This window comes from Lycium ferocissimum, chromosome 2 (assembly GCF_029784015.1).
Source record: "Lycium ferocissimum isolate CSIRO_LF1 chromosome 2, AGI_CSIRO_Lferr_CH_V1, whole genome shotgun sequence".
NCBI lineage: Eukaryota > Viridiplantae > Streptophyta > Magnoliopsida > Solanales > Solanaceae > Lycium > Lycium ferocissimum.
The window spans coordinates 57346443-57367695 of record NC_081343.1 but is presented as its reverse complement, the minus strand read 5'-3'; the positions used below and the strand labels follow the sequence as shown (position 1 = coordinate 57367695).

The window sequence follows — 21253 nt, the reverse complement described above, 5'->3', positions numbered from 1 at the left end:
TCATAATATTTGGATCATATAGTTGGTAATCAACTCTTAAACGGTAATCTAGCAGCACACATGGAACCGTTTCACTTATTTTGGAAGGATGTGGATATTACTTTTTATTTTTTGTTAAACATTAAAAAAAAAAAAATTCTTTTTAACAACTGTTATAAATTGTCTTAATTCGTGGAACCGCTTCAAAAATTTTCGGAAGTATGTGAATGAAAGTTTCAATATATTAGATAAAGTTTCTACCTGTTTCTACAGAGACGCTAGGGCTTTTTCCGGTGAAGTGCTTCTTCATATGAAGTTTGGGGGGAAAGGCGAATGAGTTTAGTATTTTTGTCCGACGGGTTTAGCTTAGCCTCTTGCAAATCCCGTGAGTGTTTAGCACCGTTACTCTTTTAAAGGGTTCCATTAGGGAGACCAAAAGTCCTCCACGTTAGCATAGTTAAGAGATTAAATATGCTAAGCGTTATATTTGAGGGACCAAAATGAACCTACTCCCATATATAAGGAATTAAATATGCTTAGGGTTATATGTAAAGGACCAAAATGAACCTACTACCATAGATAAGGAATTAAATATGCTCAGGGTTATATTTGAAGGACCAAAATGAACCTACTCGCATAGATAAGGGATAAGTTTAGCCAGAATTTTGAAATTGACATGTACACACAACTCCCATTTAGAATTGACATATTTTTAACCCAATAATTTATTTAATAATTTTAGCCGATAAATAATGGTATTTTTTAGCCAAATTTATATCCAGTAGACAAAGACTAGGAGCACAACTTCTTTCCTCCCTAAAATTACGCCACTTTGCAATCTTAAATATAGTTACTTATCCTTATCAATTTAATATTAGAAAAATATGCATGTTTGTTTTCAGAAAAAATCTACCACCTCAAATTTTATTCAAACATGCACCGTTATGATTTTTTTTTCCCCCTTATTTGATGTTGGATATCCCTAAAATTAGGATTCAATTATTTTGTTTCCCTTATTTCACGTTTTTACAGTAGCATTCAAAATTTTTTCATATCAATTAAAAATTTGTCTTTAATGTCATTTATGTAGAACTCATTCTGCATATTATTGTCTATTGCACAGTATACAAATGTATAAATGTGTGTACAGATCAATATGTAGTAATGCAAATAAATGTATATCCAATTATTAGGTGAATATGGACTCTTGATATTTGTTAGGTGAATATGGATCAATGTGACCAATGTATATCAATGAAAAATTATAAAGATACTAATGCAAACAAATGTATACCAATTTGTTAGATTAATACAAATCAATGTATAAATATAAATGCATACCAATTTATCAGGTGAATACGGACCAATGAATAACACTATAAACAAATGTATACAAAGTTATTAGGTGAATACGAATCAATGTATACCAATGCAAGTGAATGTATAAAAATTTGTTAGATGAATACAGATCAACGTATACTAATGCAAAATTATAAAGATATTAATGCAAACAAATGTATACCAATTTATTAGATGAATACAGACCAATGTATAGTAATTTATTACATGAATACGGACCACTATATACTAATAGTACATATGATGTATACATCAGATTCATGAATACATGTATAACAATTGGTATACACATGATGTATACATCAATTCATGAATACATGTGTATACATATTTGATATACAATGCATAACAAGTACAATTTATTATTGGTTTGTATACATCAATTATCATTGTATACATAGGCTACCGAAAAATCCTATGATGAGCTATACATATGCTGATTTGTATACATAGGCTAATGTACACATATTTCATAATTTGTACATAAAACAAAATAAAAAATCCAAAATCGCTCAAGAACCTTGAAAATTTTGAAATTGTTCAAAATCTTGAAAACCCCTAGAATCTGCATGTCAAAAACACATTATCAACAATATTGATATGGATATAGCGAAAAATCTGGGATATAGTGTGATGGATTTACGATTTTGTTTGAGAAATTTAAGGAGAGGTAAGGAAAGAGAATGAAAAAATGGAGAGAGATGGGACAATGTGAAACTACAGATCCAGAGAAGTTTATCAGTCATATAATAGAAAAATAATAGCCCAAAATGTGGATTTGGCTATTCAATGCCAATATTTTACAATAATTAACCCAATTAACAGTCTATTATAGGAAAAATCTTAAAATAACCCTATTTTTTTTTAAAACAACCAAACTTAAACTTTATAGCCTACTGAAATTCTTTTTTTAGCCAACCCTAAGACCTTTTTCCCGCTCAATGTTTCTCTCTTTCGATGCCTCTCTTTAGCTCTTCAAAATCATTGTTCATCCACAAAGTTGAAAAAGAATATCTACCCCGGTACTTGGATCCACATCATCAAAATATAAAATCAATCTCAACCATCAGTTTTTTACCAAGAAAATTGTTCCTTTCTGATTTGAAACTATGAAGAGTCCATAACTAAGATTGTTACAACGCTTAGTTGTTCAGTGAAAGTGTTTTGCTTTTTGAATAGGTTATCACTTCAACTACACATCTTTGACCATTAGGCATTATCCTATCTTCTTCTTATTTTCAGATTCGCCTCTTCTTTCTTTTCTTTTTTTCCTTTTAAAAAAAAAAAAAAATCCGCGATCAATATGGTTCTAGATTAATATTTGTGTATAATCATATAATAATGCATAATTAGTTTATACACAGATTGTATATTAATTATACATCGATTATACAAATTACACATTAAAGTTTAAGATATATAATCATTGGTTACTCTTGTATAATCATTTTGTACTCTATGTATAGTGTTTATACGTCAATTATATATATCATATCATTTATACATGTATTACACCTATTTTGATTTTCCAAATAATGAATTTAGTAAAAAAGAAAAATACATTTTCCAGCAAGTTATTTTCTTTTTTCATTTGAGTAAATCACAATTATGTTTTAATTTCATTTTGATAGATCAAATCTAGGTTAACAAGAAATTGAAAGAAGCATGCTTTTTATCCGGCTAAAAAAGTTTAAAGTTATTAGAGTAAGAGTTTAGGGCTAGGCTCAGAAAGAAACATTAATTGGGGGTTATTTATGTTTTTCTCCCTATTATTTTTAAGGGTTGGTATTTAATGCCAATAATATGCTAAAGTAGTTACACCGTGCCAAATCCCCAAACTTTATGGCTCCATTTATAATTATGGAAAATTTACACCGTGGGTCCGGCTTATAAAGTTATAAACATAATTAACACAATTAGTAAAGTACATAAAAAATAGCAGGTATTTAAACTTTTTCAGTGTTTTAAGATAAAATAGGTATAGTTAATAATCCCACTACATTAGGTATTCAATTTTATTCTCTTGCACTTTATTATTGTTTCTCTCTCTTCTTTAAGTGATACACCCTTATTTTTCTCATTCACCTCTGGCTTCTTCTTCTTCAATCTTCAACCAATTCACCCTATTTTTTTTTGGCTTCTTCTTCAACCAATTCGCCCTCATTATTCTCTGGCTTCAGAGATACATAGAAGAGGATGACATACATTATTTCGATTCTGAATGTATTTATAATTCATATTTTGTCTAGATTGATCTATTGCTAATATTTGAAATGTAGTTTTTGTTATTTTCAAAACCAGAATTTTCTTAACAAAATTATAAAACTCATTTGATTTACTTCTAATTAATTATTTCTGAACGTATAATGACATCTAGAGGATTTTGATCTTTTTTTTTTCCATATAAGAAGTCACTGGAGTTGCAAATAAATAACATATACGGAGTATATCTTATTTATTTTTAAGACTATATGTATAATATTATTAGTTATGCAAGATCAATTATTCCGAGCCTATAAACTTTCTCATAAACACACCTACTGTATATGACAGATATATCAATATTATTATTAGAGTTTAATAATATACTAATGATTATACCAATAAGTATAGTGGTAATATTATTATTATAATTAGTGATATACTTATAATATTATGAGCATAGTTAAACAATAACTATATACACAATGAAAATAATTATATATATTGCTATTATACTCATAAATATATATAATAATAATATTATGAGTATAATAATGTATACGATTAATTATACCAATGATTATACTGCTAATATTATAGTATAATCAGTGATATACTAATTATACTCATAATATTATAAATATAATTAATTATACTAATAATATTATTAGTATAATAATAATATTATGAGTATAATAAAACATTAATTATATACATAATGAGCATAATTATATATATTACTAATTAGACCAGTAATATTATAAGTATGATAATGAATATTATTAATTATTAATTATACTAGTAATATTATAAGTATAATAGTAACAATAATCTATAATAACAAGAAGAAGGAAAACAATATGTATAATTAATTAAAGACAGAAGGCTCACAGAAGAGAGAAACTAGTAAAATACCATTACCGATAAAAAGATGGTTCATGCTAGTGGACAAAACCATTTTTTGAAAGAAAGAGAAAAGATAAGATTCATGTTAAGCATAAAATGAGAAACTACGCGAAAGTTTTGGAAAAGATAATACTGATTTTCGGAGGGAATTGTGATGGGGATACAAGGATAAAAAGATAGAAATGTAAACAAAATAGTTCTGCTAACAAATTGTAAATATTTTTAAAATTTGCACAATTATGTTTTCCCCCCTGTAGTTATTGGCTATCAGAACCTTAGCCAAATTATAAGGATGTCACGTGGGCTGACCTGTTAAGGAGAATACTAGGCTAGGCCCGATCTAATAACAGAACGACCGAGCTGATTTGCACATATAGAATCTTTTGATGAACTATTTTAAAATGTAAACTTGTTAAGAAATAATCGTTTCTCCAGGCGTAGGAGCAAAATTCTTGCATGTCGGTAAGAATTTTTATTTAATATTGGGAATTCTTCCGGACGATTATCATAATTTGCTGTGTGGAAATTTTAGCAATTTATGTTCATTTTTCGCGCGGATTGACCTTCTTTCAGGATGGTCTTTAATTTCTCCCCTCAAATTGATGGTCTTTAATTTTTTTTTCCTTTGCTTCAAAAGGTGGCCAAAAATATCTCGAGCCTCATTAAAAAAAAAAAAAAAGTAATTTTGCAAGGCAAGGCTTTTTCAAAAAGTCTGCCTTATGCGGCAGATTTTTAGTTATGTCTTAACGCAAAGTCTGCCATCTTCGGCATAAGTTCTATTTAACTTCGCCCGAATAAGCATAGGTTTCTTGCGAAATTTTATTTTATTTTCGACTCTGTTGGATTTCGAACTCAGAACCTCGAGATATTTTTGGCCACCTTTTTAAGCGAAGGACAAAAATCAAAGACCAGCGAATTGAGGTTCAAAAATTAAAGACCAGACAATATGAAGGGAAATCGTGCAAATTACCCATTTATGTTCTGTTAGGTTCTGTGTGAAACAAGGGTGTGTTTGGCCCAACTAAGTAACAGTAGGGGCATGATTGGCCGAGACTATTAACTAATGGCAAATGTCTGAATTTTGCTTATTTTAAAGGCATATCAACCCTTTCCTCCTTATTTTAAATTAAATGATGATTTTGATATTTCATATACATTTGGCCAAATCTCAAAAATTATGTTTAATTTCTTAAACTTCACATTCTGTCGAACACCTTCACATAAACTGAGATGAAGTAGTCGGTAATAAGCATAAAATTTTGGAGTTTCCTCCTCTTCACCTTCAATTGGTGATTGTACATACTTGTTGCAGTCTAAAAGGAGAAAACCTCCTAGTAAAGTGGCACCTGGTTAAATGACAGATTTAAACCTATTACTTTGACTATTTCTCTCCTTGCTTGGCGCAAAATGAAATGCTACCGGCTTCCCTTTGAAAGAGATTTTAGGTGCCTATAGGAATACGAAATTTGATTCAGCATTCAGTCGATCAACTTCTATACATAGTAAGAGTTGTCAACATATGACTAGAAGGGCATGAATTTAAACTCTGAAAATAGATGCTTGCAAAAATATAAGATAAAGTTGTATACAACGGTCTCAATGTGATCCAGCCCTTTTCATAATCCGGGCGGATAATGGTAGTTTAGAGCTTTGGACTACCCTCTTTTACTCATTCGACAAGCTCCAGAAGTTTCATCAATTTCAACCTATAGCTATCATGCATAATGACGTGTATATTGAAAATCTACTTGGTCCAGGTGTCAAGATGCTACAGCTTGGAAAAGAACCCAATCCAACATGTCAACAAGTAAGGCATTGATTGGCTCATAGCATATCCAAAGCCAGATAAGGTGATCCTAAGTGTATTCACTCTGCATCACAAACACAGGAAATTGCAACATCCACATCATACTTACCACAAACATGAACTTATAATTCCCAAACATTTCTAATCACTCTTACCTGAAACATTTCTTCACCAAAAAGAAAATCAAAAACTACAGGCCCTGAGAGATGGCTCATGCTATGGCTTCTATGGGTGGCCTAATTGGTTCTTCTCAAACTGTATTGGATGGTAGCCTCCAGCTCAGTGGTTCAGCCCGTTTGAGCTCTGTTAACACCAGCAGAATTGCATTGGCTAGACCAGGCCTCAGCGTTAGAGCCCAACAGGGGTCTGTTGACGCTGAAACTAGCCGTAGAGCCGTCATTGGTCTTTTTGCTGCTGGACTAGCTGGCTCCTTTGCTAAAGCAGCTTTTGCTGAAGCCAGGTCAATCAAGATTGGAGGCCCTCCTCCTCCCTCTGGTGGATTGCGTAAGTCGTCTTGCTTTTGGTGAAGGTCTTTATTTACCTTTTTCTCTTTCTTAAGTCGGTGTGTTCTGCTTTTTACAGATATTACCATTTTTTTTTTCAAACACATATATAAGGGTTTTGTCGAGCCCTCTACGTCTAGTCTTAATCCGTCACTGATTACTGGCACGACTCAATAGTAATATCATAACAGATATAGCTACGGATTACTGGAATGACTCAATAGTACGTAATATCATAACAGATATACTTTCGGACAATTGATAGCAAGATTCACATATCCAAGAGAGAGAAGAGTGACTCCCCAGTGCTGTATTTCAATTCATTTAGTTTTGCTTGAATTTTGTGATTAGAACCTTTAGATCAAGCAACTTGTTACCTATGTCAGCAGTATCAATAGATAGATGGATCAAGGAGTAGATTAAGATCTGTTATTAGATCATGTCAAGAAGAGAAATCCTGAAGTGAATTAAAAGAGAGTTAAGCTTGAGAAAATAAAAAACAGGAAGGGCTCATAGTAAGTAGTTAAAGATTGCATTCGACAAGACAATTTTAATCCTTTTGAACGGTCTGTAATTTGAATGTGAAGCGATCGACTTCATAAGCTATACAAAAGAAGACACCTTCCCAAATTGAGAAACTCTGAAACTAACTGAAAAATGATAGTACTACAGCTATTACTCAGTTTGAAATCTTTAATTCCTTGGATTCAGATTTGAATTAGTACTTGAATCAACCTTTATGCATTGCATTGTATGCCAAATACAATAAACAAAGTGGATGTTTAGAACTTAGAATTAGTTATGAAGAGGACTGTCATGGTTTCTCATTTTGGTAAAATTAGATGTACAGCAAATTTCAACAGAATGGTTACAGGAATTAGAAAATTAAAGATAATGTATGATATATCATTGACATTTATGTACTCAAGCGGAGGATTTGGGTTTTGGCAGCTGGAACATTGAACTCAGATGAGGCAAGGGACTTTGGTTTGCCATTGAAGCAAAGGTTTTACCTTCAACCATTGACTCCAGCTGAGGCAGCTGAGAGAGTTAAGGAGTCAGCCAAGGAGATTGTTAGCGTCAAGAATTTCATCGACAAAAAGGCCTGGCCATATGTCCAGAATGACCTTCGTCTCAGAGCAGAATACCTTCGTTATGACCTTAAGACTGTCATCTCTGCTAAGCCAAAGGAACAGAAGGGTAAACTCCAGGACCTGACTGGAAAGCTATTGAAGACCATTAGTGATGTAAGTCAAATGCCTAAATTCTCAGTTACATAAATAACATAGCAATCTGAATCATTTCATATGCTTTCGCGTTCTTCTGACAATCTGTTGTTTTCCTTTCCTCAGCTTGACCATGCAGCAAAGACCAAGAACAGCACTCAAGCAGAGAAGTACTATGCCGATACTGTATCTACCTTAAATGATGTTTTGGCCACCATGGGCTAAAAAGCTTATCTATACTGTGTTATTACTTTCTGTAAGTTACGAAAACTTCCTGAATCCAGTTGTGAAGAATGATTTTGGATGTTACGCCTAATCTTTAATTTGTTTCCCATAAAAGATTCTACGTCTGCTGTGAAGTTTCAGTATATCTCCTGTCTTAAGTCCTTCCGGCTTGCAATACACGAACTACATGACCAAACCTAACATTCAAAATGTACATAGCCGTCCTGCAGACTCAAATTTAAGTACTTGAATGTTAATTAGTATACTATTAGCATGCATAAGGATAGATTAGTAACAGCAAGGATGTTAATAGGCAAAGAAGTACTGATATCATATTGCAATTAGGCTACAAACGATTTGCAGAAAATACATTGAATATTGTACAAGTAAAAGTATGATCCGATCTTCCTGATCCCCCACCAACAATTCTTTTAATATCTTCTTTTTTCTTCTTGGAGAAATGACAGAGCTGATATTGCAGTTTGGCTAGGAAATATTATGAACAAAGCTGGATAATGAAATTGATGGATCAAGTAAATGTGCTATCGACATATATTGGTCCCTTAAGTACCCTGCGGTTTTGCATTCCATTAGAAGTCACTGGACTAGGGGTGTAGTAGTAGAGCTCCTCTGATATGATATTTGGGCATTGATGGTCCTTCCATGCATATCATAGGGGGGAAATTGCCTTTCTTTCAACTAGAACCACAAATCACACCATGTAATTATACTAACGATAAGGAAAACATGTAAAAAAATTTACAAGGAATTTTGTAGGAAAATTTAATCCATCAGCAATGTAGTAAAACTTACATTAGAGTAAAGAAAATGTTCAAAATAACATAAATAAATTCAATAAAACGTTACATGAAAATTAGGATTTTTTAAAAGGAATATATGGGAGTCGGTTATAATGAATTTTCCATATATATTCTGCTTTGGTTTCTCTCGTATGAAGCACTGAGTTAATCTACTTCTCGTTAGTGAAGGCTGTGTATTAAAAGAGAGTAATTTTTTTGTACTCATGCATGACCTCCATGTTGATTCAGCTTCTTATCTTCCTGGATGGTGGCAGTGGCAGAGATATAATAGGAAACAGAGAAAAGTCCATGGATAAAGCACAATATTCCTCCTATCGAAAAGAAACGATGGTGTGATATGCCACAAGATTTTCTTGCCTTCCCGTTTGACAATGTTCCAGCTACCAGCAATGAGAATGCAATGCCCATAATAATCCTAGTTTCAAAACAAAAATTTTAAGTATACAGCCACGAATAAGATAGGAGCAAGAGATAAACAAACATTAAAATGCCATGTATGCATGATTCATGAGTAGAGACGAATCTAGAATTTTAAGTCGGTGGATGTAGAGCACCACAGCGTCCAGTGCCCTCATAAATAGATCCGTCTGTGCTACCATAGAGGAATGTAGTGGGATGAGTTAGAATCCTTTCATCTCCAGAGATCTCGGGTTCAAGCTCTTTGTGAACGAAGAACCTTTCGACAGGGAGCGTTTTACCCCCTAGTAGGCCCACCTCGCATATCCAAATAAGTCGGGAGTGAGGGGGATTTGGAAATTACCATTGGAATACAAAGGAAGCAAAAGCAAGTTGCTTGTTAGAAGAGGCTTTATCCAACTCTTCCTTAGACTGGATGCAAATACAACCAGCAAGCAGATTAGAAATAACTTGTGCCAGAACCAAAAGTACTGTTGCAGCCAATCCCAGCTTAAAAGCTTCATAATAGCTTGGATCTCTACATTCAAAGATCCACACCTTCAAATCTTGAACCTGTTCCATCAAATCAAGCCTGATTGAGTTACCAAAAATTAACAAGAGAACTTTGTACCTCAATATCCTCATCAAAATGAAAATTTTATGTTTGAGACTATAATTAAGTTAATAAAGGTGTGCTCTCTTTAAACTTAAACTTTTAGATGAGAGATAACCACACACTTTAACATGATCTAAGAGCATATAGAGGTCCTGGATTCAATTCGAGTCTAACTACCACCGGTTATAAAAGGAAATGAAGAATTAACCTAAATAGCTGCTCACCCAACTGCTTAAACTAAAATAGTCAGCGACTGCATAATAGATGTGTAATTCATGTATAAATATATATAACTGTGTATAATCTATGTATGCCTGTTAGGAAAAGTAGACCGTAAATCCGGCATGACACATTAGTAAATTTATACTAATAAAATTTGCCAAAGAATATTTACCTTATTTTGCTCTACCTCAGCTTGAATTCCTAGTATACCAGCTGCAACATCCAAAATCACAAGAAGAAGGCAAACAAGAATGCCAATGTTTTTAGCCATCTTTTACAATTTTAGTTAATTACTACTTTCAGATTAGAGATGGCTGATCTTCATGAGAAAACAAGGGACACCCTTTTATAAGGAGTTTGATACAAACACAGAGAATTCATGAAAACAGCAAAGTATGGAGTCCAACGTGAGAATCTCTATAAAGGAGATGGATGCAAGAAACCTAATACTTAATGTTGTATGATACATGAGTTAGATTAGCTGGAGCTTATGGAGAAAAAGTCTTCCTTTGTCTTCAAAGACCTCTTTATTCTACTTTTTTTTCTCTAGATTTGGATTCCTTTCATGAGGAACAAGGAAAGCAGGGTATCCCAGCAATTGGGACAGCTCAAAATTTTGTTATTCTTAAAGCCTTATTTATTCACTTGCATGTTACTGCAGCTTTCACCCAATATATATTAAGTTGTGTTCAGATGGTTTGTATCTTTAAGTGAGAAGTATGCATAGATGGATTCTTTTTGATGGCTAACAATTAATTACACAGTATTTGCCTTGAGATCAATTGGTATAAACATTCTTAAATTTTTACCCTCGGATTATCGGAGATTTAAGTTCGGACATTATTCTAGTTTTGACATTTTCACCTTCTCTAACTTATATAGCTCGGCATATATCACATCTTGGAAAAGAGTAAGAATTTAATTAGGAATTTTTTTAATACGTTAATCACTATCAGTAGATAGTACAATGCCTACAGTAGAAAGAAGCAACAGTTTAGATCATTCATTTCGTGATGTTTTGGAACTATCATATCATACGAAGGTTGCATTCGGATTTGGTTCGTGAAAACTTCTCTAAAAAAAAGGTCCTTTCAAAATGGACTTTCTACTATTTGAAGGAGGAAAAACACGTTGCAGCTTGTTGTAAAAATCCTTAAAGCCCAGCCCATTCTTAGCATTATGCTGGACTGAGTACATAAAGAGGGGTCATTTGCATTTTTGGTGCTAGTTTGTGTTGGTTTTTTTTTTAATTTTTAGCCCTCAAGCCAAATAATTTTTTCGCGAGGCATAAATTTATATTTTTTCATCATAATATCATACAAGTAATCCCTCGTGTCCTTAAAACACGTATGCCCGTTAGGCATGAGTTCACTTTTGAAGGATAAAAGTTAACGACCAACCCATTTGAAGGTAACCGTGCAATTTCTTCCATAGCAGAGCATCCAATCCTGTAAATACCTTTGGGCTGATTCTAGTTCTGCTCTTCCCCATTCAATGCATTAGACGTAACAGCCCATCTCAGAATTTATTTTTGCAACTTACACAAATGACTACACTTTGGGATTTTTTTTTAAGCATAGCTATACTTTTGTTAATTACATTTCGTAGCTACAATAACGTGTATTTAAAATCGGCTATATTCCAATTCGGCTGTATTTCGCTGTATTCAATTCTGTTGTCTTCATCCGTAGCTACTTTTACATTATATTCAACTTATTGTATTTAAATTCGGTTGTATTCAAATAACATAAATGCAAAAAATACAAGGATATTCAGTTGTATTAAAAATTCACTGTATTCATTTGTATACAAAAAAATCTCCTTCAAAATACAGGCAAAAAATACATAAAGAAACATTGTATTTTACACTAGAAAAAAGCGAATACACTCAACATACACTTAGATCTGAGATACAAGAAATAAAATACACTTGGATTTGAGATACAAGAAATTAAATACACTCGGATTTGAGATACAAGAAATTAAATACACTTCAAATTCACTGTATACAAAAAGATCTCCTTCGAAATACAGGCGGAAAACACAAAATACACGTTAGATCTCTGGCGGAATACAAAATACACTGTATTATGCAACAATACAGTGTATTTTTCGATCAAATCTGGATAATACTGTGTATTTTCCGGTCAAATCTGGACAATATAGTGTATTTTATGGTCGTGTCTGGGCCTTACCGACCTATTCCTTTTCTGATCGGTGTGTGCCGGCGGCGGTTAGAACTCGCCGGAGAAGATGGAGAGGAAGACGAAGACTCTGCCATTGACGAAGAAGACGACGCCGTGTCCATTCAAATCAACACAGATCCACACAAAAAAATCAAGCGAACTGGTACGGTAAGGCCTAGCCCGCTTACTTGTACTTATCCCAATTGAGGACTTTTTTTATTTTTGATAAAACGCCACTAGACAATATGTCTAGTGGTAAAAAGTCAAAAAAAAAAAAAATCAAACGAATTGTTAACAATCCAAAACCCTAGGGTTATGAAGTGGACATGTAGATACACGATATAAAACGAGTATACGTGTATATATATGTGTGTGTATGACGGTGGTGCTAGTGTTTCGACGGCGAAGGCGGTTAGACTCACTGGAGAAGATGGAGAGGAAGATAGAACAAGACGTTAGAGAGAGTGAAACCAGACAGACAGGGAAGAACCAGACGTTAGAGAGAGAGGAGGAGAGAGTTCCAGAAGTTAGAGAGAGGGAAAGGAGGAAGAATGTAAATACACTCAGGTTTGATGCCAATTGTAATTAGCTATATATTGTAATTATTTTAATCTATAACTACTAATGATAAATACCTAATAAATGTTAGTTCCGCCATGTAAGAATCCCATTTATTTTCCTCTATTCTACTTCAAGTTATCTGATTTTAATCTATCCATTAGAATAATAATTTATATAATTTAATTTTAAAATTTTCATTATATTTTTAATGATATATTTTTAATCACATAAATGTAAACGTATTTAAAAGTTAGCACTACAATGTTCAAAAGCAATTTTTTTCTCCTTAAAATTCCAAGGGACTATTTATCTGCTTAAAGATAGAAAATTTGATACTTTCCGTGTCTCAAATTATCTATTGTGATTTTTAATAATAGTTATCTCAAATTTTATCATTTTGTAAATTTAAGACAAATTTTTTTTTTTTTTTTTTATCATTTTATCCTTAGTACTACTTATTGTTGAAAACTAGAAACATGAGTAAATATTTAATGAAAAAAAATTACTCCTCTCGTTTCAATTGTTTAACCTATTTTTTTAGTTCGTACAAAATGAATGACCTCTTTTCTAATTTGGAAACAAATTCACTTTATGAATGATTTACACCACACAAATTTTCGCTTTATTTTTAACTATAAGCCCAAAAGTCTTCCTTTTTCTTAAATGTAATAGATGTAAATCAAACGAAGTTCATATAAATTGAAACGGAGGGAGTATATCTTAAGACATAAGTGAAAATAAAATAATAATAAAAAAAATTAATTATTAATAATTTTTTAAAGAAAGGTTTTAAAGAGCAACGCGACGATTGAGGTTAGTAGCAAGATAAATTCACATCATTTACGCTAATGTTATCAAATAATATTAGGTGTGTCGGTCACGCAAAAATCTAGAAATCATACGTGTCAAAAAGGAACAAACTAGAGAAATCTTTTCCTGTATATACGTCCGTAAAAAAGCTAGTGTTGGTTCTAGAAATCCCTGAAAACTTGTTCAATTCATAATAATCAAAATTCAAAGAAGACAGAAATTTTGAAGTGTGTCCCCAAACAAGCTCATAAATCGTTCTTCTGCACATTCGCATTTTCTCCTCTCTTTGTGTGAAGGATGTCAGCATACAGGTGGAAGAGTTTTAACGACGAGGGAGATCGTCCAGAGAAACCTCGTCGTTATGGCGTTACTGAAATGAGGGGTCCACACTATTCCCTTTTCTCTCGTGGTCTTCTTGAGGTAGGAGTCATTTTTTTTTTCTTTCAAACATTTTTGGCACTTAAGCTAAATCTATTGAAAGTTTTTTTGTGTATTGATGAGATCATTGTACAAAATGGAGCTGAGCTTATTAAATACGAAATGTTGAGCTTCATGGAACTCACGTTACTATTGAATTGTCTAAACCACTTAATTTAAAAAAGCTTAAGTTGTTAGGTCTGCGCACGAATTGAACCATGTATGTCTACCTGTTCCCTTTTGCATTGAAATGTCTGAATCTTCCCATCCAAAAGTTTAATTTTTCAGTGATGAGATACTTTTTTTTTTTTTTTTTAAAGGTCTATAATAACTGGGAATTAATGTGCTTTCTAGTTTCAAAAATTGTGCTTCTTAGTTTATTTGATGGTCATTTCAGGTTCATGACCCACCTCTTGGGAATTCAAAATTCTGATTGCTGCTAATTGTAGAGGGTAAATTGTATAATTGATTGGGAGGGGACCACTGGCAGCATATGTAATTGAAATTGAAATAAGTAAAATGAAGAAGACGAAGTAAATAGAGAGAAAGAGAGAGGTTAGGCGATTTCGTGTTCTCAATCGTATCAGAGCTTCCTTGAGATAGAAAGGTACAATGTTCTATCTAATAAGAAATCTTAAAGGGGTTAAGGGGGTGAATAAAATATTAAGTGAGCCGTATAGCAGTTTCTAAGGCCTCATTTGTTTGAGAGTACGAATCTTAATCATTCATATTGATTGTGTTTGTTTTTTGGTCCGAATCTGAATAATCAGCATCCGCCCATTGCCGCATTTGTTTTGTTTGGCTTTTTGGTCTTAAAATATATATTGCTTTTTCTAACTTTCACTCGCGTTTCTACTTCTGTGCAAATAAATTTCACGCTTCCTCTCCCTTATATCAATTGGCAACCAAATTTGTTTGCCTCTTGACGTTTTAGAATCTTTACAAGTAATTTGGACTTATTGCTTCTTTCCAAGAATTTTTTGTTGCCAGAAATCTTAATTGATTCACTGTTAGTTTAGTGAAAAGATGTAAATATGTTTTGTTATAGTAATTCTGAAAGCGTTTAAAATCCTACATATCTAATATTTTTACCCACTTGATGACCTATTAAGCGGTAGAAGAACATTAATATTTCTGCAAAAAAGGTTCAATTTATTTATACTATGCATTGGGTAAACCTACAGTAAATAGGACTGAGAAAAACGTATTACCTTGAGATTACATATAAATCCTATATGAATGATATAAAATATATTATGTCACAGCTTGGTGTTTCTATAAGCTTTAAATGGTTTACAATTACGAAAAGGTTTCAATGATCCTTATCTCAACTATTTCTAATTTGGAATTGCTCCTTGGGCTCAATTAAGATATTTCTACTAATTGTTTCCTATATAAGTAATAGTGTTGGCTCCATAATCTAATGGGTGCTCAAGCACCCATATGCCTGAATGTAGATCCGCCACTGTTCAGAAGGATGAATGCATATGCAGTTTCAATTTTCTTTCTCAGAAGGATGAATGCATATGCAAATAGTTCAAGTTATTTCTCAAATATAAAATATTCATTTATATCTTTGAAATATTATTTTTCCCTGAATTGAATTTATAATATTTTATTGATATAATGCTTAACTAATTTTATTTGAATTTTATATTTAGTATGTTTAAAAAGATAAATTTTCGGGAGCTTATCACGGTTCGGGATCTATAGATAACATCTTATTATTTAGATGTATATTGAATCTTAATGCACATCTTAATATTCGTATGCGTATTGGGCTTTTCTGTAACTTGATAGCAGATTGTTTGGCTTTTTGGTCAAGGAATGTCTGACTTCCTTATATAGAGAAGCAGACTTGGACCTCTCCAAGTCCCAAGTTATTTGAGTCTCTAAAGACAGAGACGAGTTGGTTGGGCAAGATCTTGGACAAATGTCAGAGGGGTGGTTTGGACTTTCAACCTTATCCCTTTAGACTTGGGCAAAGTTTGTTTCATAGATAGGTCGTGAGCCGTACGCGGTGGTCGTGCTTAGGGCCTAGAGATTCACATGTCCTAATTCCCGAGCACCGGTGGTTCGGGAGCTCATACGGTCGTGGAATAAGTTGTAACTGTGATGTTTGTTTTGCATAGTGTAAGCCCGTGGCACGCACGTGTTATTTTTTACCATTACACTAGTAATGCTAATAGGACTTAAAACTGTGTGTTTGTATACAGTATTCTGTGCTACTTTATGTTCTCAACTATCCAATTTGTTGAATTTCTCATTTTTTGGTTTATAGGATGTTTTCGAGTCTATGGGTCAGTTTGTTGATGGACTAAAATTCTGTGGTGGATCTCATACTTTGATGCCAAAGACTTACATCAAAGAAGTGACTGACATTGCACATAAGCACAATGTTTATGTTAACTCTGGTGATTGGGCTGACCAAATGCTTCGCCAAGGTCCTTCTGCTTTTAAAGAACATATCGAGGTATGAGGAAGTGAATATGGCTGCAGCTTTTCATTTCTAATTGATTTTGATATTTGGTATTAATGCGTTACTTGTTGTAATCTCGTAGGAATGTAAACAATTGGGGTTTGATACAATTGAGCTTGATGTTGCATCACTTGGTCTACCTGAGGAGACCCTTCTGAGATATGTGCGGCTGATTAAGGGCGGTGGGCTTAGAGCTAAGCCTCAGTTCTCTGTTAAGTTTAACAAGTCTGATATAGCCTTCACCGGCAACAGAGCTTTTGGGGCTTACGTGGTTCCTGCACCTCAAACCTCTGGTATGCTATTAACTTCTGGTTTAAATTTATTTTTGCTATTTTTACATTATCTTAGTGAGTGGCGCTGACATTGTCTATACTGGAAGAGCATCATGTACCATCTCATTAGCTATACAGAACAAAACTTGATTAATTGCTACAAGGATTCATTACTGATAAAGTTGGAAAGTATTTTGTTTTGCTTTTTCAGGAAGTTCAACCCCCATTAACCATAGAATAGGCAAAGCAAAAGGGGTGGGAGGTGGGGTGGGGGATGGAGATAGAGGGAGAGAGTTTGCAGCTTCTTACTTGTAAAATTAGTACTTTCATTGCTGAGATTTACCTTCCATGCTTCGGATTGGATAAAAGATCACGATTTAAAGGACTTGAGAGATGTTCTTAGCTTAATCGCCGCCAATGTCATTGGACTTGAGGAAAATATGTCCCTGCAACCTAGTAATCTTGTACCTGCTCTTGCCCGATTGATAAGGTTTCCCTGACTATTGAAGCGCTCTCTTACAGCCTCATTCGTTTTTGCCAAATATTTATAATTTGCAAAATGGGAATAGTTTCTTAAAAGATAGCCTTTCAGAATATTATCCAAGAAAATTTTCTGCATTTCTTGATTTTAGGAGAGGTCAAAATATGGCTAAGTTTTTGGAGCCTAGTCAAGCTTTGGTAGTACTTTCTAATGTGACTACTACGTCTTTGAGATTCCCATCTTTGACTTGGAATTTATGTCATCTTCATTTATTCTGAAGCTTGGGATTATGGGATGACACTGTGTCCCCTTATATATATATGCTTCTGTTGTTTAACCACGATGAGTTCATGATCTGCTGCCTAACCTAGGACGTACTTTTCCAAGGATAGATCACTACTCCTGTCATATCATCAATAGATTTTTAGACGCATTATTCAACAAAATAAAAGTTTATTTAAGTAGCGCAACCTTAAACATTTAACTCACTAAAATTGGCAAGGGAAGGTAGCCTGTTTCAATTTGATTGAGTTAATATAGAAACAATACTTTCAAGGTTTATCAGAAGAATAATATGTTGGATTGCAAATTTCATACTCAAATCAATATGTATCATGTCTAGAGCTTATTTTATGAATCTTACTTATTCGCTAATAATACATGATTAACAATTTGATCGTATTTGATGGGTTAGAGCCTTTAGAAGTTTAGATATAAGGACTTTGGATAAAGTGTTGACAACAAAGTTAGAACTCCTAGCTATTAAATTATCTTTTTCGAATAATCAGCTTTGGGATTTAGTTGTTGAGTTATTCCTCAGTTAGTGGTACACATCGTCTTCTATTTTGTCTATGCGCGGGAATAGCACATTCACCTATGTGTTTGCAAATGTTTAAGAGAGACAAAGGGGCATCTTCGAAAACCTTTACTAAATAGTTTAGATGCCTCATCCTGAAAGGTCGATGCATGTTTTTTTCCAAAGGTTGTTTGTTTAGCAGGATCATGCGTGGCAGTAAGGAAGTTATACAGTGCAGAACTCCATGGTAGTTTAAGAATGAAAGAAGAGCATATAACATGCTCTCCTGCATGAGGCAACTTTTTAATGTTTGGGGTGTCATGGAAGTTGAAGAGTGAATTGCATAATAGTCTCTTGCATGTTCCATGCTCTTTTGTCTCTCTGCAGAGATGGTTGAAGATGTGGATCTTTTGGTTAGAAGGGCAGAGAGATGCTTAGAAGCTGGGGCAGACATGATAATGATCAATGCTGATGATTTAGGTAGGCAGGCTGATTCACTCCGATCAGACATGATTGCGAAGATTGTGGGCCGTCTTGGACTTGAGAAAACTATGTTTGAGGCATCAGATCCTAAAATCTCCGAGTGGTTTGTCAAATGTTATGGTCCAAAGGTACTAAGCTTCTCCAAGCAAATCTTTCTTTAAAAAACTACATTGCATAGCGTGACGGTTCAAATATTTCATTTTGCTGGTGTTTTCAGGTTAACCTCTTTGTGGATCACTCACAAGTGATGGATCTGGAGTGCCTCAGGGGACGTAACCTGGGTCAAAATCACTCATCTCTACTTGGCAGGTCATATTTTCTGCTCTGATTTTGTGGCATCCATAGAGAAAAATGTGCATATTGTGGCAAACAACTCATCTATGTAATGCTTTTGTTGGTCATGTTCAGGTCCTGTCTAAACTTTTATATGAATAATAAAAAAAAGGTATTTCATGCACTCGAGTTTTTAGTCTTTTCAGAGACTCCTTTTTGCTTGGAGTTCAGCTGCTTGTAAAGATGCTCTTTTATATATGTTCTAGTGCCTAAATGGCTGAAAGTTCACCAAATCTTATAAAGAATGAGTATCTGCGCTTTTGTATATTATACTGTATACCATACCACCAATGTATTCGCCTGTTAATGGTTTAGTGTTTGTAGAGGTATTAAAGCATTGTAGTAACTAGAGCTATCTCATTTCCATGACAGTTAAACGCCCTTTATTCATGACGTACCGAAGATAGAATGGAACACTATGTCTCGTCTTTTCTTTGTTTATATTACTATTTGATTTCATGCGTTGGAATCTAGGCCACTTAGCATGTGCATAGCTAATTATTTTAACAACTGGTTGAGCCTAGAGTTTTTGTATTTTATACATTGTCTCTATAGGGATAAATCTAACTGAATAGGGGTGACATAGTCCCGCCCCTGGATTATATAAGAAGTCCGGAGGTAGATCTATCAGCATGCAAAACACACTCATTCTTGTTCCTTTGTATTCGCTCAAATCAATTACAATAGTTACCTTGTTGAAGAGGGAAGGTTTAAGATCCATTAACCAAAGCAATGGTGCTAAAACAAATTTAATCAGAGCAACAGTGTTAACAGTAAGGCTTTGTTGACTTGGGAAATAGAGACCTTCCATATATCAAGAAAAACTACTAATGATTTCTTTGTGTATGGAAAAATTGGTTCAACTATAGCTCGCAATGTAGGTAAATCGTTTAATTGGAGATGAAATTCCAGAATTAAATTTCAGAATCTAAAACAGTTCAGTTTACAGCTCAGTTAAGTAGGAAGGAATTAATGAATTGTAACCAGCATAAAAGTAGGTGGTCAATTGCCATGTGACATTTCTCTATCTCCAGCTTATCAATATTCTGTGTGCTATCGTGTTTTTGACTTCCGTTTTCGGTTTAGTTTTCCAACAATGTTTATGGAGGCGACGTGCTGATGTAATAAGTTTCAAAGCCATCTCCTTTCCCCTCAATAGAAGCAACCCTCTGCTTTTTAAAAAGAAAAAATTAGCAACATGAGTAATTCTTGACAAGTTATATACTCGTGGTATGCCTTGGCAAACCAGTTGACAAATTAATGCATACACAGAGAAGAATACATGAGCAGAACCACTTTTCCTTTCGATCTCTTTCTTTGGGAAAGTATAATGGTCTTGAAAAATCTTTCTTGTTGCAGAACTAAGATATGTAAATAAAAGTGTGTGTCTTGTTTATCAGTTGAGTTTTTATTGATACAGTTGAAAACTTGAAATGCTTCATGTCACACATCAACAAAATTTCGAGAGATTTGACCCAAAAAAGAAAATTTAGTCCCACAACCAACATGTTCCAAAAAATAAATAAAAATATGGTATATCAAAACATTACATAATAGTTTTAAAATGATTCAGTTTATACCGTTTAACGTTTCTTGCAAATAACTTGTTGCTTTTCTTGTGGGTGACATATCGACAAGTAGGGTAACTTTGTTTTGTTCTTTTTCTCTGGCTAGAAGTAGGGTAAATTAATTTATGCATTTGACAAATACCTAATGAATATAACTATGTACAAATTTAGTGAATCTATTCTCATCATAAATAACATTAAATAAAGGATGTTGGAAGAAATTGAATGTGGTGGATTTCATCTCAGATGGTAGATAGAAATTGAATAGAAATGGGGCCCCTTAATTTATCACTGGTCACTATTCTAGATGAATTGGCATTTTGGAGTAGGAGATGCTTTCAGTAATTATTGATCTACCTGCACAAAGATAGAAGTAGGTCCGTCCAACCTGCAAAATTAGCGCTATGTCCTGATCTTTCTTCTTCCTGTAAGTTATGACGGTAGATGCACCCAATAGGCACAAGAGCAAAGTTTTAATGCTAGATCACATGCATTGGTATTCTTGTCAAATTATAATTTGTGATTAATTTATCTTCAGCATTTCTTTGATTCTGATATATTGTTATATATATTACAGATTTTTATAAATACAAAATCTGAGATAA

The 21253-nt window shown here is 33.5% G+C and overlaps 3 protein-coding genes across 3 annotated transcripts; 2 read left to right on the top strand and 1 right to left on the bottom strand.

The window, feature by feature from the left end:
- Positions 1-6362: 6362 nt before the first annotated feature.
- On the top strand, positions 6363-8291 carry LOC132046281 (oxygen-evolving enhancer protein 3-2, chloroplastic-like). Its single transcript, XM_059436870.1, has 3 exons — positions 6363-6757; positions 7708-8003; positions 8109-8291. Exons 1-3 carry the CDS (start codon positions 6460-6462, stop codon positions 8205-8207), a joined length of 693 nt encoding a protein of 230 aa, XP_059292853.1. The 5' UTR covers positions 6363-6459; the 3' UTR covers positions 8208-8291.
- LOC132046282 (protein DESIGUAL 2-like) lies at positions 8149-10968 on the bottom strand. The gene is made up of 3 exons (XM_059436872.1): positions 10435-10968; positions 9789-9997; positions 8149-9443 (listed from the first exon to the last, which is right to left on the bottom strand). Exons 1-3 carry the CDS (start codon positions 10531-10533, stop codon positions 9230-9232), a joined length of 522 nt encoding a protein of 173 aa, XP_059292855.1. The 5' UTR covers positions 10534-10968; the 3' UTR covers positions 8149-9229.
- A 2987-nt stretch (positions 10969-13955) lies between these two features.
- LOC132046280 (protein HEAT-STRESS-ASSOCIATED 32) lies at positions 13956-19325 on the top strand. Its single transcript, XM_059436869.1, has 5 exons — positions 13956-14239; positions 16518-16709; positions 16798-17008; positions 18652-18875; positions 18965-19325. The coding sequence occupies exons 1-5, from the start codon at positions 14117-14119 to the stop codon at positions 19073-19075; spliced, it is 861 nt and encodes a 286-aa protein (XP_059292852.1). The 5' UTR covers positions 13956-14116; the 3' UTR covers positions 19076-19325.
- The last annotated feature ends 1928 nt before the right edge of the window (positions 19326-21253 follow it).

What these genes read in the sequence shown, in the direction of transcription:
- LOC132046281 (XM_059436870.1), top strand. Translation starts at nt 6,460, where the DNA reads ATGGCTCATGCTATGGCTTCTATGGGTGGCCTAATTGGTTCTTCTCAA. An exon ending in TCCTCCCTCTGGTGGATTGC is followed by an intron (nt 6,758 to 7,707) that starts GTAAGTCGTCTT and finishes GGGTTTTGGCAG; the next exon opens with CTGGAACATTGAACTCAGAT. An exon ending in TATTGAAGACCATTAGTGAT is followed by an intron (nt 8,004 to 8,108) that starts GTAAGTCAAATG and finishes TCCTTTCCTCAG; the next exon opens with CTTGACCATGCAGCAAAGAC.
- LOC132046282 (XM_059436872.1), bottom strand. Translation starts at nt 10,533, where the DNA reads ATGGCTAAAAACATTGGCATTCTTGTTTGCCTTCTTCTTGTGATTTTG. An exon ending in CTGAGGTAGAGCAAAATAAG is followed by an intron (nt 9,998 to 10,434) that starts GTAAATATTCTT and finishes TTGATGGAACAG; the next exon opens with GTTCAAGATTTGAAGGTGTG. An exon ending in GCTTCCTTTGTATTCCAATG is followed by an intron (nt 9,444 to 9,788) that starts GTAATTTCCAAA and finishes TTTTGAAACTAG; the next exon opens with GATTATTATGGGCATTGCAT.
- LOC132046280 (XM_059436869.1), top strand. Translation starts at nt 14,117, where the DNA reads ATGTCAGCATACAGGTGGAAGAGTTTTAACGACGAGGGAGATCGTCCA. An exon ending in TCCTGCACCTCAAACCTCTG is followed by an intron (nt 17,009 to 18,651) that starts GTATGCTATTAA and finishes GTCTCTCTGCAG; the next exon opens with AGATGGTTGAAGATGTGGAT. An exon ending in TCAAATGTTATGGTCCAAAG is followed by an intron (nt 18,876 to 18,964) that starts GTACTAAGCTTC and finishes TGGTGTTTTCAG; the next exon opens with GTTAACCTCTTTGTGGATCA.